This window comes from Gopherus evgoodei, chromosome 16, assembly GCF_007399415.2.
Source record: "Gopherus evgoodei ecotype Sinaloan lineage chromosome 16, rGopEvg1_v1.p, whole genome shotgun sequence".
NCBI lineage: Eukaryota > Metazoa > Chordata > Testudines > Testudinidae > Gopherus > Gopherus evgoodei.
Window position 1 is genome coordinate 26,687,555 of NC_044337.1, and position 14,054 is coordinate 26,701,608.

Consider the following 14,054-nt stretch of genomic DNA (forward strand, 5'->3'; position numbering starts at 1 on the left):
AGCCGCCTCGTCTCTATGGGGCCGGGAGGACGGAAACAGCCATAGGCCGCGGCGCAAGACACTGACGTGTGGAGTGCGCGCCGGAAGCTGCCCGGGTCGAGGCTGTGGCTGTAGTGAGATCGAGTGGCGGCAGGTTCGACCCCTGGGGAGAGGGGTGGGCAGGACCCGATTTCACCCTCCAGGGCCTCGGCCGCCTCCTCCCAGGCCCCTGTGACCCCTGCGGGGAGGGATCGAGGTGTGGGCGGAGGCTAAGGTCTCGGCGAGCGCGCGGGGCGGGAGCCTGGGGTGCAGCGGCCAAGCTGGGGTCGTGGAGAGGCAGTGACTCCATCTCTGTTTTGCTGCTGCAGGAGAAATGGCTGCAGAGGAATCCCAGCTCCTGTTGAGCTCTAGGGAGCCAAGTGAGCAATGGCTGGTGCCTGCTGAGAGACTCCTTGCACCTGACACCTACCTAAGGTGAGTATTCTTGGAGCCCCCAACCAAGCGCCCGACATTCTAAAGTGTAGCTGGCAAGTGGCTACACTTCCCCTCCCCATCTTACACAATAACCAGGTATAGGATCACAGTGGTCCCTTCTGGCCTAGGAATCCGTGAAAACCAGGTTCTAGCCTGCATCCAGGGCCGGCGCTACCGTTTAGGCAGCCTAGGCAATCGCCTAGGGCGCCAGGATTATTTGGGGGGGGCAGCATTTTGCCAGGGGGTGGCAAGCGGTTCTGGTTGACCTGCCGCAGTGGTGCCTACGGAGGGTCCGTTGGTCCGCGGCTCCGGTGGAGCTGCTGCAGTCATGCCTGTGGACGGTCAGCTGCTCGCGCGGCTCCGGTGGACCTCCCGCAGGCATGCCTGCAGCAGCTCCACCGGAGCCACGGACCAACGAACCCTCTGCAGGAATGACTGCGGCAGCTCCACCAGAGCCGCAGGATCAGCGCGGGGGGGCAGTGAAATGGCCATGCGCCTAGGGCGCGAGAAACCCTAGCGCCGGTCCTGCCTGCAATCATGCCCAGGCAGGGAATCGTTCTACAACTAGTGCTACGTTTGTGCTTTAATAAAGGGTACGATTTTACATAGTTCCGTAGCAAGGCTTGCGAGAAGTTGCCTGAAGTTTTGACTGATTATCAGGGTCTGTTCTGTACTTGGTGAATTGTACACATAACACATTACCACCACTGTGACTAAAAGCAGTAGACTGTTGAGTTAGTTGCTTGACCAAAATCACTAATGAAACAAATGCTGGAAAACTCAGAACAATTTCTGCAACATTTGCATACTCAGGAGATGGGTAGGTCAACTGGATGTTAAGCTTTCTGTTCTACTCAAAATCATTAGACTTACTAGTTAGAAACCAGAACAGATTTTGGTTTATATAATAGGATTGAGTTTCGTTCCTCAGTCCATGTAATAACTACTGGCTGTAGCTATTGTGTGTATACAACAAACAAGGATCAGAGATTTTAAGAAGCTGATGCATACTGTACATGAAAAACCTTTCACCAGAGTGCAAGATGGGAGTATCTGTGAGAACTTAACAAAACTCATATTAAACTATGGTCATAATGTCAGCTGTCTTTCCCTAAGACTTCTGTTGATTTAGAAGCCATTATTAATCTTGAGGGAAGTAAACTCTTGTTATCTGTAAGTGAATGGATTGTTCCTTTGGCATTGTCTATGTATGGGAAAACTAAGTATTTTGTTGCACCAGTGCTATCAACAGGGAGACTATGGTATAGACTGAACAGATTTACACAGTATTAAAAGCTTGTCTGTCTACACAGTAGCTTCTGCTGTTTGTAGCACTGGTACAGAAAAAGCTACATTTTCCTAGCATAGAGGAAGCTATGTCTAGATACTGTCAGGATCATAGAATCATAGGACTGGAAGGGACCTTGAGAGGTCATCTAGTCCAGTCCCCTGCATTCATGGCAGGACTAAGTTCTCTAGACCATTCCAGGTAGTGTCTTCATAAGTCTTCACAACTGTTCTTTACCTTTCCTCCTTGCAATGCTTTTAGGACACATACCTTACTTTAACATATTTTGCTATAGGAGACAATTTATTACAGACTCTTGCAATCTTAAATTAATGCCTTTTCAGTACCTTCGATTTTGATTTCTACAGACTAGGTTCAACTAGCAGTCTAATAGGTTAACTAGTGTAAGTGGCTAGTGAGAGACTCTTTGAAAGAATAAATAACTCATGGTGATTTTTAGTGACCTCAGCTTGAAGTATTGCTTATTTTCTATACCTAGATGAATCTATATCTTATGGAGGCTGTACATAAAGTCTTATGTACCTCACTTTTGGTGTGATATTAGCCTGCCTGAATGCATAGAGTTAAATCAGAAGAAGCTGTAAGGGGGAAACTTGCTTCAAAAGAAGTTAAAATAACAGTGGCTGAGCCTTAATTGGGAAGAAGCTACTTACCTGGCTCCATCCAAGCTAGAATGGCTTCCTCTTCCCAGTGCTAAACCTAGGATCAAAGGAGGATACTAAACCATTGCAGGACAACAGGCCAAGAAAAGGGAGTTGGTTGAGTGATTTGCCAGGGAGCATCAGTGAAAGCTGACAGGCATGAGAAAGAGACAAACTGCAACAGAACAGTCTGCTTCTACCAACTCAGAGATGGTGCTAACTGATCTAGATAAATTATACCAAAGTTGACAAGGAAGGATTAAGGGTTAATCCTAAGGGAAAATATACATATTGATGTTTACTGGTTTTACTCTTTGGTCTGTGTGCTTTGTACCTTTGCATGAATGTGTTTCGAATAAGCTGTTTTTCATTCATTTTAATAAGCTGCTGTCACAGGTTCCTGGAATGAAAGGGCTTACAAATGCCAAACTCACCTGGGGCTGTTGCATTAATATAGTGGGAAACAGGGTGGCTGATATACAGAGATCCAGTCTGAAGGTAGTTGAAGAACATGGTTCTACCCAAAGAGAGGTGAAGGAAGCATGGCCCATACCTAAAGGAACTAAGATGGATCTAAAGCATGTTTACAGGAAATACAATGAAACTAGTACTTAGAGAAACATTAACTTACTATGGCCAAATACATTTCTTAAGACCATTGAATCTACTTTGTAAATGCTATATAGTAATTTATTGTATGCATTAAAAGTACTTTTTTGTACACTGACTTACATTATCAACATAAGTTAAGAATGCTGATAAATCAATGATTAAAGACGAGAAATGTTTACGTTATCTTTTTGAACAGAACTAACACAATATTTTGATGTACCACAGGTAAATTTTTCCATAACCTTATGGAGAAAAAGGACTTTGAAGCATGGCTTGATAACATTTCTGTTACATTTCTTTCTCTGACGGACTTGCAGAAAAATGAAAGTCTGGATCACCTGATTAGCTTGAGTGGAGCAGTCCAGCTCAGGCACCTCTCCAATAACCTAGAGATTCTCCTTAAGCGGGACTTCCTCAAACTCCTTCCACTGGAACTCAGTTTTTATTTGTTAAAATGGCTTGATCCTCGGACCTTACTCACATGTTGCCTCGTGTCAAAGCAGTGGAATAAGGTTATAAGTGCCTGCACAGAGGTGTGGCAAACTGCTTGTAAGAATTTGGGTTGGCAGATAGATGATTCTGTTCAGGATCCTCTGCATTGGAAGAAGGTTTACTTGAAGGCTATTTTAAGAATGAAGCAACTGAAGGACCATGAAGCCTTTGAGACATCCTCATTAATTGGACACAGTGCCAGAGTATATGCACTTTACTATAAAGATGGACTTCTTTGTACAGGTGGGAAGCCCGTAGCTTTGGAGTCTATTATGATGCTTAAAGATTTCTCATTTTTGAGCTTTACCATGTGTTTGGTAACAATATAGTTTGTTTAAGCTGATTTATGATAGCTATGCTGTCAGCGGTGTTGGAGGAGGGATGGAATTGTAAGGAATGAAGATGGGAAACTGGGAGGCCATGCACCTAGCAATTAAGTTGAAACTGTTGCAGTTGTGTTTGTGTAATATTGAAACTTCATCATTCCCGGAAAACTAGACCTTTGCTCATTAAGTAAGTCTCACCCTGCGTGAGTGGAGAGGAAATACTTAATTTAAGATACACATGGGGAAAAGCCCAGTAGAAGTCTGGGAATTACATGTCACTTTAATGCAGCCAGCTATCTTGTTCTTAAACTATAGGTTCGGATGACTTGTCTGCAAAGCTGTGGGATGTAAGCACAGGGCAGTGCATATATGGTATCCAGACACACACTTGTGCTACAGTGAAGTTTGATGAGCAAAAGCTTGTAACGGGATCCTTTGATAACACAATAGCCTGTTGGGAATGGAGCTCAGGGGCCAAGATCCAACATTTCAGAGGGCATACAGGTGCAGGTATGTTGAGCTTTTATTCAACTTTTAAGTCTATCAGTCAAATTGTTAATTTATCCCTATCAAATTAGAAACGGAGATCAGAATTGGACCATTGTACTGCAGACACGGCTATTTGTGCTGTAAGTTTAATATTGTGAATCAGTTTCCCATCTTTTTTGAGGGGGAACCTGCTGTAGGGGGACGAACCTACAAATATGCACACTAGCTCTGCTTGCTCTTTGGGGTAAGTCCTAGGCTTAGGCACACCCTGGTCTGCAGGGACATGGACACAATACTGGTAGTATAGTACTTGATGCCTGCTCAGTGTGATATGGAGCACAATTCACCAGGGCTACTTACATTCCAAGCTGGGGGGAGGATTTGGGGAGAGGGATGAGGTAGGCCCAGTAGATCTGGCCTTGCCTGTATCACTGGTAACTCTTCACATCTGGAGGGGGTGACAGCAAGTGTAATAAGCTGCAGTAGCAGCTGCAGCTCCACACCCTGGAGGGAGAATTCCCTCTCACCAACTCTCTTCCAAGTCTCCCTCATGTACAGCTCGGTTATTTGGGCTCGTTCATGGATCCCCAGTTTGTCTTTTTGAGTTGGATGGGTATCGGAATTTACTAATTCTGCTGTGTAAACATACCCACTTAGAAATTCAACTTGCACCAAGGACAGGAGGCTACCTAGCAGAACAGCTGAGGCTTTAAATGTAGTAATTTTGTTTTTTGGTTTTTTTTGGATGGGCTAAGGCAGGGGTAGGCAACCTACGGCATGGGTGCCAAAAGCGGCACCCGAGCTGATTTTCAGTGGCACTCACACTTACCGGACCCTGGTCACCGGTTTGCGGGGGGGGTTGCATTTTAATCTAACTTTAAATGAAGCTTCTTAAACATTTTAAAACTCTTATTTACTTTACATACAACAAGTGTTTAGTTATATATTATAGACTTATAGAAGGAGACCTTCTGAAAACATTAAAATGTATTATCGGCACGTGAAACCTTTAGAGTGAATAAATGAAGACTCACAGCACTTCTGAAAGGTTGCCGACCCCTGGGCTAAGGCTTTTCAGAACTAGGATATCTAAAACAAAATGACTTCTGGAACACCTGCAATGGGGACTGGCCTAAATAATTAGGTTACACTACACTTAATTCATACATCAGTCAAAACACAACCCTGCTAACTGAGATACTGTTCTAATTTTATGAAGAACCAGTAGGCTTGGGAATCTAAGCTTTAAGGGGTGGAAATAATAGATTCATGTATTTAAAGTAACCATTCAATTTGTTTAAACCATTAGAATCTTTGAAAATTGAGGTTAATTGTGTTGGCCTGGTACCCTCATCTCAGATGAGATGGAGGATAAATGTAGAGAGTGGTGCTATTCATTTAAAATACTTCTTGCTTATAGTTTTTAGTGTGGACTACAATGATGAACTTGATGTTCTGGTCAGCGGTTCCGCAGACTTCACTTTGAAAGTATGGGCCTTATCAACAGGAATGTGCCTGAATACACTTACTGGACACACTGAATGGGTCACAAAGGTAGGGTTGTATTGATATAGTCAAATCTTGCTTTGCAAGATAATACTGTGTGTGTGTGTGTGTGTTTTACACACATCCCATGCCGCCTCAAGTGGTAATCCTTCACTTGCAGCCATACAGGGGTGGGCTGTCAGTAACCAGAGATAAGCAGTTGATGCAGGAATTGTCAGTTGTGATTCAAAGAAAATCGTTGTTAAGATGTTACAAAATAACCCTTTGCCAGAAGAGAGACAAGGTGGGTGAGGTAATATCTTTTATTGGGTCAACGTTTGTTGGTGAGAGAGACAAGCTTTCATGCCACACAGAGCTCTTCAGGTCTGGGAAAGGTACTAAAAGTTATCACCTCACCTATCTAGTCTCTCTAATAACCTGTGACCAACATGGCTACAATTATATTTTATAGAAGAGGCACTTACAAAAGCTGCAGTGAAAACATTCAATCCACTTACATGATGCAATTCCTATAGCAAAGTGAATGGAATGATTAGGGTTCAATGTTTTATTCCAGGAATGAGTGTGATTGTACTGAAGCCAAGCTACTTTGAAAGGCATAATTACAATGAAAAAAGTGCTGCTTGTCTGTAAACTGTACAGTCAAAATGAAGGTGAGCAAAGTTTTCTCAAACGAGGAAGCTGGAATGCTTAGTTCTTAGCTGGTCAGGGTGATTCTAGAATCAAGTTTAACATGAGAGGGTTTTCTATCACAGTGAGTTGTCCGCAGTGGGAACACAAAATCTTAATTGTTCTGGGTTCTTTTTGATGACAGAGTATTCTTCTTTAAAAGAACCTGTGCCCCTTAGGTACAGTCATAGCAGAATTGCACGTGTATTTAAACCTCTATTACTCAAATTGTCAATAAACCAGAGCAAGTTTTACACTAGATTTGAATAGGTAATTTAACATTTTACAAAATAGGGACTCTGTTTAGTGATCTTTAGACCTATTTAACTATTTCTTCAATTGCAGGTGGTTTTGCAGAAGTGTAAAGTCAAATCTCTCATGCATAGTCCTGGGGATTATATACTTTTAAGTGCAGATAAGTATGAAATCAAGGTGGGTACTGTGGCTGTTTAAATGTGTATCACAGTGCAGAGAAGTATGGAACTTTCTGCATTTAGGGCATGCATTGGAGCTTTTAAGAGCACATAGGCTGTGGGAAAATCCATCAGTGAAGCATTGTATGGGTCTTTGAAGTTAGTGGTGGTTCTATGCTTTGCTTTATATTTTAAGACTGAGTATCAAATGGCTGGGTGTGCATTAAGTGGGTAGCCCTGGGTTTGCAGTTAGGCATAAGTGCAAGTGCCTTCAGCCTCTGCCAACTGTACTCTTGTTGAAAACTCTTCTTCAGTAAAGGGGCTTACAGGTTGGGAGGAGGAGTTCTGATTTTAATAAATAGTTTAGAGTTTCATAATGTTTCTCATAAGTGTGCTCGTTGGGACTTTATTAATCTTCTGTTTGGGTAGAGAAAGTTAATACAGTTAAGAAGACTAGCAAAAGATTTGGTGAAACATTTGTTTTCTTGTTCACTTAATCTGTATTCAAGAGATTATTAACTAAAAAAGCCTCTTCAGTGGAACTCTTCAGGCTTGAATCAATATTACTACTATTCTGTAGACTGAAAGCAAGAAAGACCTGAAAACCAAATACTTTCTGTAGTCAGGAACTCCACTTCCAAAAATTGTCTGAAATATAACTTGTCTAAATTCACTAGTTGTTGGCAGCCCAGAATGACTACCACATAAAGAAGTGCAAAGCAATCGCTCTGCATTCATGTAGCAGTTTACAGCTTGAGATACTTTATAGTATGGAAAAAATGGATTTTTTTAAATTGCAGATTTGGCCTATTGGAAGAGAAATAAACTGCAAATGCTTAAAAACCCTGTCCGTATCTGAAGATCGCAGCATCTCACTGCAGCCCAGACTGCACTTCGATGGTAAATACATAGTGTGCAGTTCAGCTCTAGGGTTGTACCAGTGGGACTTCGCCAGCTATGATATTCTCAGGTAAATCTTTCAGTTTGAGACTAACTTTGCATGTGAAGCTTTACTGTTGAGGTTTGAAAAACAATCTGGTTCAAAACCACTGTGGTAGACTACAGAGCCATTTGGTGGGACAAAGAAGCATAAGGACCATCCCTCTCGTGGTACTGTCAGGCTTGAGACACATCATAAAACACCTCAATTTAATGGAATGATGTAGTCAGATGTCCTGCAAACTGCAGATGAGGGGGTCAGAGAAGATTAAGTTCTGTTATGGCCTTACTCTTAATTGTATGCTCAGTCTCAGAATAGTGTTGGCATCCAAAATCATAATTTCCCAAGAATAGGAATTATGGAAATACTGACAGACTTCTTTTGAAGGATACTAGCTCATTCAGCCAGCTGTGGCGCTAACCCAAAAGAAAAGCACAGTTTTACCTTTGTTACCTGCTTTTGGGTAGTTTCACCTCCTAATCTGGCTTCAGATATATCTTTGTGGGACATTTTCTAATAAGAAGGAATTGACCTACAGCAGCCTCTTGTGGGGAGTGTGAAGGGGAGGCTCCATATAAGTGAGGGGTTTCCTCCTGGGTACACTGGGTAAAGTTTTCAGAAGTGCCTCCCTTGTGGAAACTTGTTTTTTGTTAAGAGGGAGGCTTTAATCTACAGTCATTAAGTTTTAAATGGGCAATCTTAAATACACAGAGCCTGAACTGGAATTACAGGCCTGGATTAAGGCATATTGGCAGCTCTTTAGAGAAACTAACTACTTCTTCCTTATATCATTTTTTCCTTAGACTCCAATTTCTGCTGTCTGTAGATGCATATAAGGGATGAAGTTTAATATACAGTGATACCAATTCTGATTTAAACACCGTCTTGTCTTTCAGGGTCATCAAGCCTCCTGATTTTGCAAACTTGTCCTTGCTGGGCTTTGGAGATATATTTGCCCTACTATTTGATAACAAATATCTGTATATAATGGACTTGAGGACAGAAAAACTGATTAGCCGGTGGCCCCTGCCAGAATATAGAAAGTCAAAGAGAGGTTCAAGCTTTTTGGCTGGTGAAATGTCTTGGCTAAATGGACTAGATGGCCAAAATGACATGGGCCTGGTTTTTGCCACCAGTATGCCAGACCACAGTATTCATTTGGTATTGTGGAAAGAACATGGCTGAAGATGTGGCAGGATATTCATGAGTCTGGGGCTGGAAGCAGTGTGTCCATGAAAGAAGACTTTGCATGAACCAAAGTTGCACACCTAATGGTATCATCATGCAATGCACAATCATTTATCTTTTGTTTTCTAGGGCATTTGGGAGAGATGGGCTTGTTTTGACATAATACAACATAGCATGCTAACAATATTTGCCAATGAATTTAATCTGTACTTGGATTTAAGCACACATATTTGGGTTTTCTTGACAAAGTATAGATTATAAAAGTTTAAATCACTCAGATCTATCATTTAAGTCTAAAATGAAATGGTGTTTGATCTGAAAGACTTCTATATCCTTTGCTGAAACAGAAGGTGAAGCTACTATCTAGTTATGATAGGCTTTTATACATGTAACATCAAGTGCTAATCACAGTGCTAAAACCACACCAGTACATAGAATATTCAGTGCACAACTGCATGGTTTACTCAACTATCAGCCTGTTCAGGAACTTGGTTTCTCCGTATTGTAGTTTTAAACTCTTAGCAACCTGAAGTCAAGGAAGCAGTAAAGTCCTTTTGCCACTATCAGAATATTTCTTGGTGACAGCGATAGCTTGTTTCCTTTTAAGTAAGGTGCTGTGTTAATGTGGTATTCCTGTCCCTTGGCCAGACTGGGGCAAATTCTTAGACATAAGCAGCATAAATAACTGCAGGATTTGAACTTGGAGAATTTGTGGGTGATTTTTTCATAGTTCACTGCAGGAGTGGAATTGGCACAGAAATACTCTTTTCCTGGACAGAATATACAGCACAATAAAACCAACCTGCAAGTTTAATGTGCCATTGCAGAGTTATTGAATAAATATTTTGGACCATGTGTTGGTCTTTCCTCAGGGACTGAAACATGGAATATTTATTTGCACAAAATTCTCCAGCAGTTCATCCAGCATGGCTTTATTAACATTGCATAACTGTTTTCTAGAGTTTGAGTGTCTGAGCACAGTTTAATCCGTACATTTAGGGAAAACATTAAGGGAAAGGAACTTAAGACCTAGGCAGCAGGCTTTAGGCTCATGCATTGTGCATCAAATGACATCTAAGGGCTGTCTACCATCCAACGTAATAGTAGTGTGCTTATGAGTACAGAAGTACCTGTTAAATCTGGATTGGAGAAGGAGGATGAAAATTGTGACGTGAATACACCCCGTTTTCATAAAAGTTCAGGAGTTCTAAACATAAAAGAATAGAACTAAAAAAATTCATTGTACTCTTCTCTGACCAGTTTTACTAGGCCTGACCACTGTAGAAGGCAAAGATTTTTAGTAAATATTTTTAATAGTAGGTATTCAAATATTATGCTGAATCTGACTTTTATATTTAAAAGCTGTATCCATCACTACCTACTCCTATGCTTTAGAACTGCATTTCTACATTTTGAAAATAAAATTTCCCCTCCATGTCTATTTTTACACTACTTCTAAATATAAGGCTGCTTGAAGATTAATGACTCTGTCCTTTGCCTAACACACTTACATGGCTCCGATCACTGTAATAGCTAAGCATTTCAATGTACATATCCTCACATCATCCATTGGGTAGGCCAGTATAATAATTCCTTTTTTGCAGATGGGGAACTGAGGACCAGAGCCTCAAAGACGTTTAAACACTTCACTCACATAGATTTCAATCAGGGTTACGTACCTACATATCTTTGAGGATCTGGAGTTAATTAACTGGGGAAGCCACACAAAAAAAAAAGAGAATTGATCCCAAGTGTTTAAAACCAGGGTCCTAACTCATTCACCTCTTTATAATGGTAACTTGTTTTTGTTGAGACTGGTTAACACACAAAACTTGATTGCAGCTGTAGTGAGGAGTGATGTTTCCTGTCAGTAACTACCAGTGTGGTGCTCTGCTCTTGTTCGATAACAGTTGGCTGCGTGTGTGTTCCCTCTGTGTGCTGCCCCAGCTCTGCACAAATAGCTGACACAGCAAATCCCAAGAGAACCCCCAAAAACCACAGACTCTAGTAAGGTACGAAGGAACCCAAGCCAGGTTGATTGTCAAAACGAAGCACAGTAATAGTTTCCTATAGACTACAGGACATACTATGAATATGTGCCCTCTGGCAATGGACACAGCTCAGCCAGAGGCGGAACTTTCCATTGCCCCCTAGGCTGAACAAAGATACGCACTCCAAGACCTACTTTTATACAGTTATAGGACAGATTACTCATCCCTCCTGACATATTGAGGTACAGTCCCTTGGCTCATTAGGGTGCTGTCTCCCCTTTGATCATGTTGTTCCAGACAAACATATCTATCCATCCTGCTGTCCTGTCTTTAAGATGCACCTCCCTGTTCCTTGTTATGTCTATGGAGTGTCCTGATGTCATCTTGGCACAAGTCCCTCTTCTTGCCACTTCTGTGAATGAGGCCTTCCTCTGACTCACAGGCCAGCTTTTGCTTAGCAATGCCTGGAAGTACTTTGGTTCAGGCTTCAGGCCTCAGACTACACCTCTGACAACAGTTTATATTTCAGGACCTCATCTTACTACAATGTTCACTCTTTTTGGGACACTTCACATAACCGTGACAAGCACATGGTCAGCTAATCATCACAGCTAATAAGATGAAACAAAATATGGGTGAATTTAGTCATGGTGTCATATGACATTTTGAAAGACAAAATGGGCCTGTAGTGTATCCTACCTTTTTCCCACCAAGTAGAAAGCACTCAACTAGAATGGGACAGTGAAAAAAGCACCACTACAAAAGAATTACATTAAAGTGAGTATTAAGGCCAGTATAAGTGTAGGACTAATCTCTTAACTTTATGCAGTGTACCTATTCAATGGTTGTCTTGAATTTAGTTGAGCAACTAACTATAGATTCTTTATGCACTCGCACAGCCACAGTGCCAGATACTTGACTCACTTAGACAAATAGAAAGGGTGTTAGTGGGATGCCTCAATATAATCAGCTAGAGCTTTACAGAACAGCTAAGCCATCAGAGCTAACCCAAGTCAAACTAAAGGGATACCCTGCTTGCTTGATAGAGGCCTATGTATGACTATTCAAGAAGCACATTACCGCTATTGATAACTTGCTACCATTCACTTTAGGCAGTGCTCAGACATCACCAAAACACAACAGAGTTGCTTATTATTGTACCACTTTCCTTCCCTTGCCCTGCACCCTCCCCACCCTCCATACACTATCTGGGCCTACAAGGGTTTGTCTAATTAGTGGTGCAGCACTATGAGCCGAAGATGAAGTCTCCCCCACAGAAAAACATAATGGTGACATTATTTTGTTCATACTGCTCTTCACTATAATGCTTATCTGTGCTATAATGTTTATTTTGATGGACTATATGTAAAATACTGATTTAGACTCATTTTGAAAAGATCAACCACCAAAATGACAAAGAGTATCAAGTTAATTCAATCATTTACAGTGGGACCCAAAAAGTGTAATATAAGAGTCAAATTAAGACCTACTGAATGAAAGCCTAAATGCTATGTAGAAACGCTGTATGAGTAAAAGCCCTTCTCTAATGCCCCAATCCTGCAGTCTGTTCTGCGATGATAGATTGCTGCACCTCCACAAAAGCTCACTGATAAGGAACTGAATGTGGATGTAAAGGTTTGGTTGGGCAGATCAGATTGTCAGACTGCACTCTAAGGTTATTTATAGAAATCAAAGATAACATGTCTACCACCGTAAGTGGTAGACAACAGGGAGTCACCACTACCTAACACTGTTTCCAGAGGTTTCCTCAGTAAGGAGGACCCTTCTGCATGGGGAACAGATTTGGCTTTTGGTATCTCAGCATACAAAACATGTCACTACTATCACTATTTATAAAGCATGAATGAACACATTAGTAAACAAGTAACTAGTTAAAAAAATACAGTAGTACATGTTAACTCAAAGGAGCAACACAACAGATCTTACCAGATTTACAAAAAAATAGAAATCAGCTAATAACTGTTTCTTCATAATAAGATGAAAGATCATGGAAAACTGAACATAGCTTCAGCATTCAACAGCCTCTTCTCCACCTAGAAACAAAACAGCCTTACTTTCAAATAACTGCTGAGTACCAACTATTGCTCCTCAAAAGCTGTCTGTGAGGTCCCCTGCACACAGCTGAGACCAATTAACATTTTTAGGCAACTAGGGGCAGCTGAAAAAGGCAGCCCTTTTAATACCACCTAAGGTTAAGAAATAGCACCCTCTCAAACATCCATCCCACTCCTTTTTATTGCATTTTTTTGCTTAATCAAACAAAATTAATGTTTTTTTCATTACTGTTACAATACAGAATTACAAAAAATTGTATAAAATACTATTGTTTGGCACTAAAATAGAATGTACAGTGAAATTTAAACAACTACTAGATTTGCAAGTCATTTTTCACACTACTTTGGTTATTCTTTTATTCAGCAGAACTTGCACATGACACTAATGTAGATAATTTTAATAATTTGTACCTGGGCTATTTAAGATAATTCAGCAGCACGGTGGTCAACAAGTAATTATTGTAGTTCTAATTCTATCCATCTCTTAATGCTTTAGAGACTTTTATATAAAGTAAACAGGTAAAAGTCAATATTTTGCTATAAGTAACCTTGTAGTTGCCAGAACAGGTTCCATCCTTTCTACCCACCCCCCCCCCTTTCAATTTCATTAATTAGGTTGTGCTCAGCTGCACACACTCCATAAAATTTTCTTTAAAAACAAGAAGTCCACAGCATTGCTGATCAATTGTTTGCTCCTTGTTCCTCTGAAACTCTTCATTAATGGTTTGAGGCTCCAGGACAACTGAGTGATCCATCCCGTTGTCTAGGCCGAACTTCTGCCAGTCAGAGGCTTAGGGACACTCAGCGCATAAGGTTGCATCCCTTTCAGAGAATGCTACCATGGAGGTTCTGAACTTTAATTTCTTAGCTAGCAGCATAAATTAGTCCTCAGGGACTTCTCTCCTACCTTTCCTAGGTCAGTGGTCACCAACCCATTGATTGCAATCGAC

At 41.2% G+C, this 14,054-nt stretch overlaps 1 protein-coding gene across 1 annotated transcript; it reads left to right on the forward strand.

Annotated features, from left to right (window-relative positions):
• The first annotated feature begins 43 nt into the window (after positions 1–43).
• On the forward strand, positions 44–10,513 carry FBXW2 (F-box and WD repeat domain containing 2). The gene is made up of 8 exons (XM_030535078.1): positions 44–133; positions 348–453; positions 3,241–3,750; positions 4,149–4,343; positions 5,743–5,876; positions 6,843–6,929; positions 7,711–7,880; positions 8,747–10,513. Exons 3-8 carry the CDS (start codon positions 3,261–3,263, stop codon positions 9,033–9,035), a joined length of 1,365 nt encoding a protein of 454 aa, XP_030390938.1. The 5' UTR covers positions 44–133; positions 348–453; positions 3,241–3,260; the 3' UTR covers positions 9,036–10,513.
• The last annotated feature ends 3,541 nt before the right edge of the window (positions 10,514–14,054 follow it).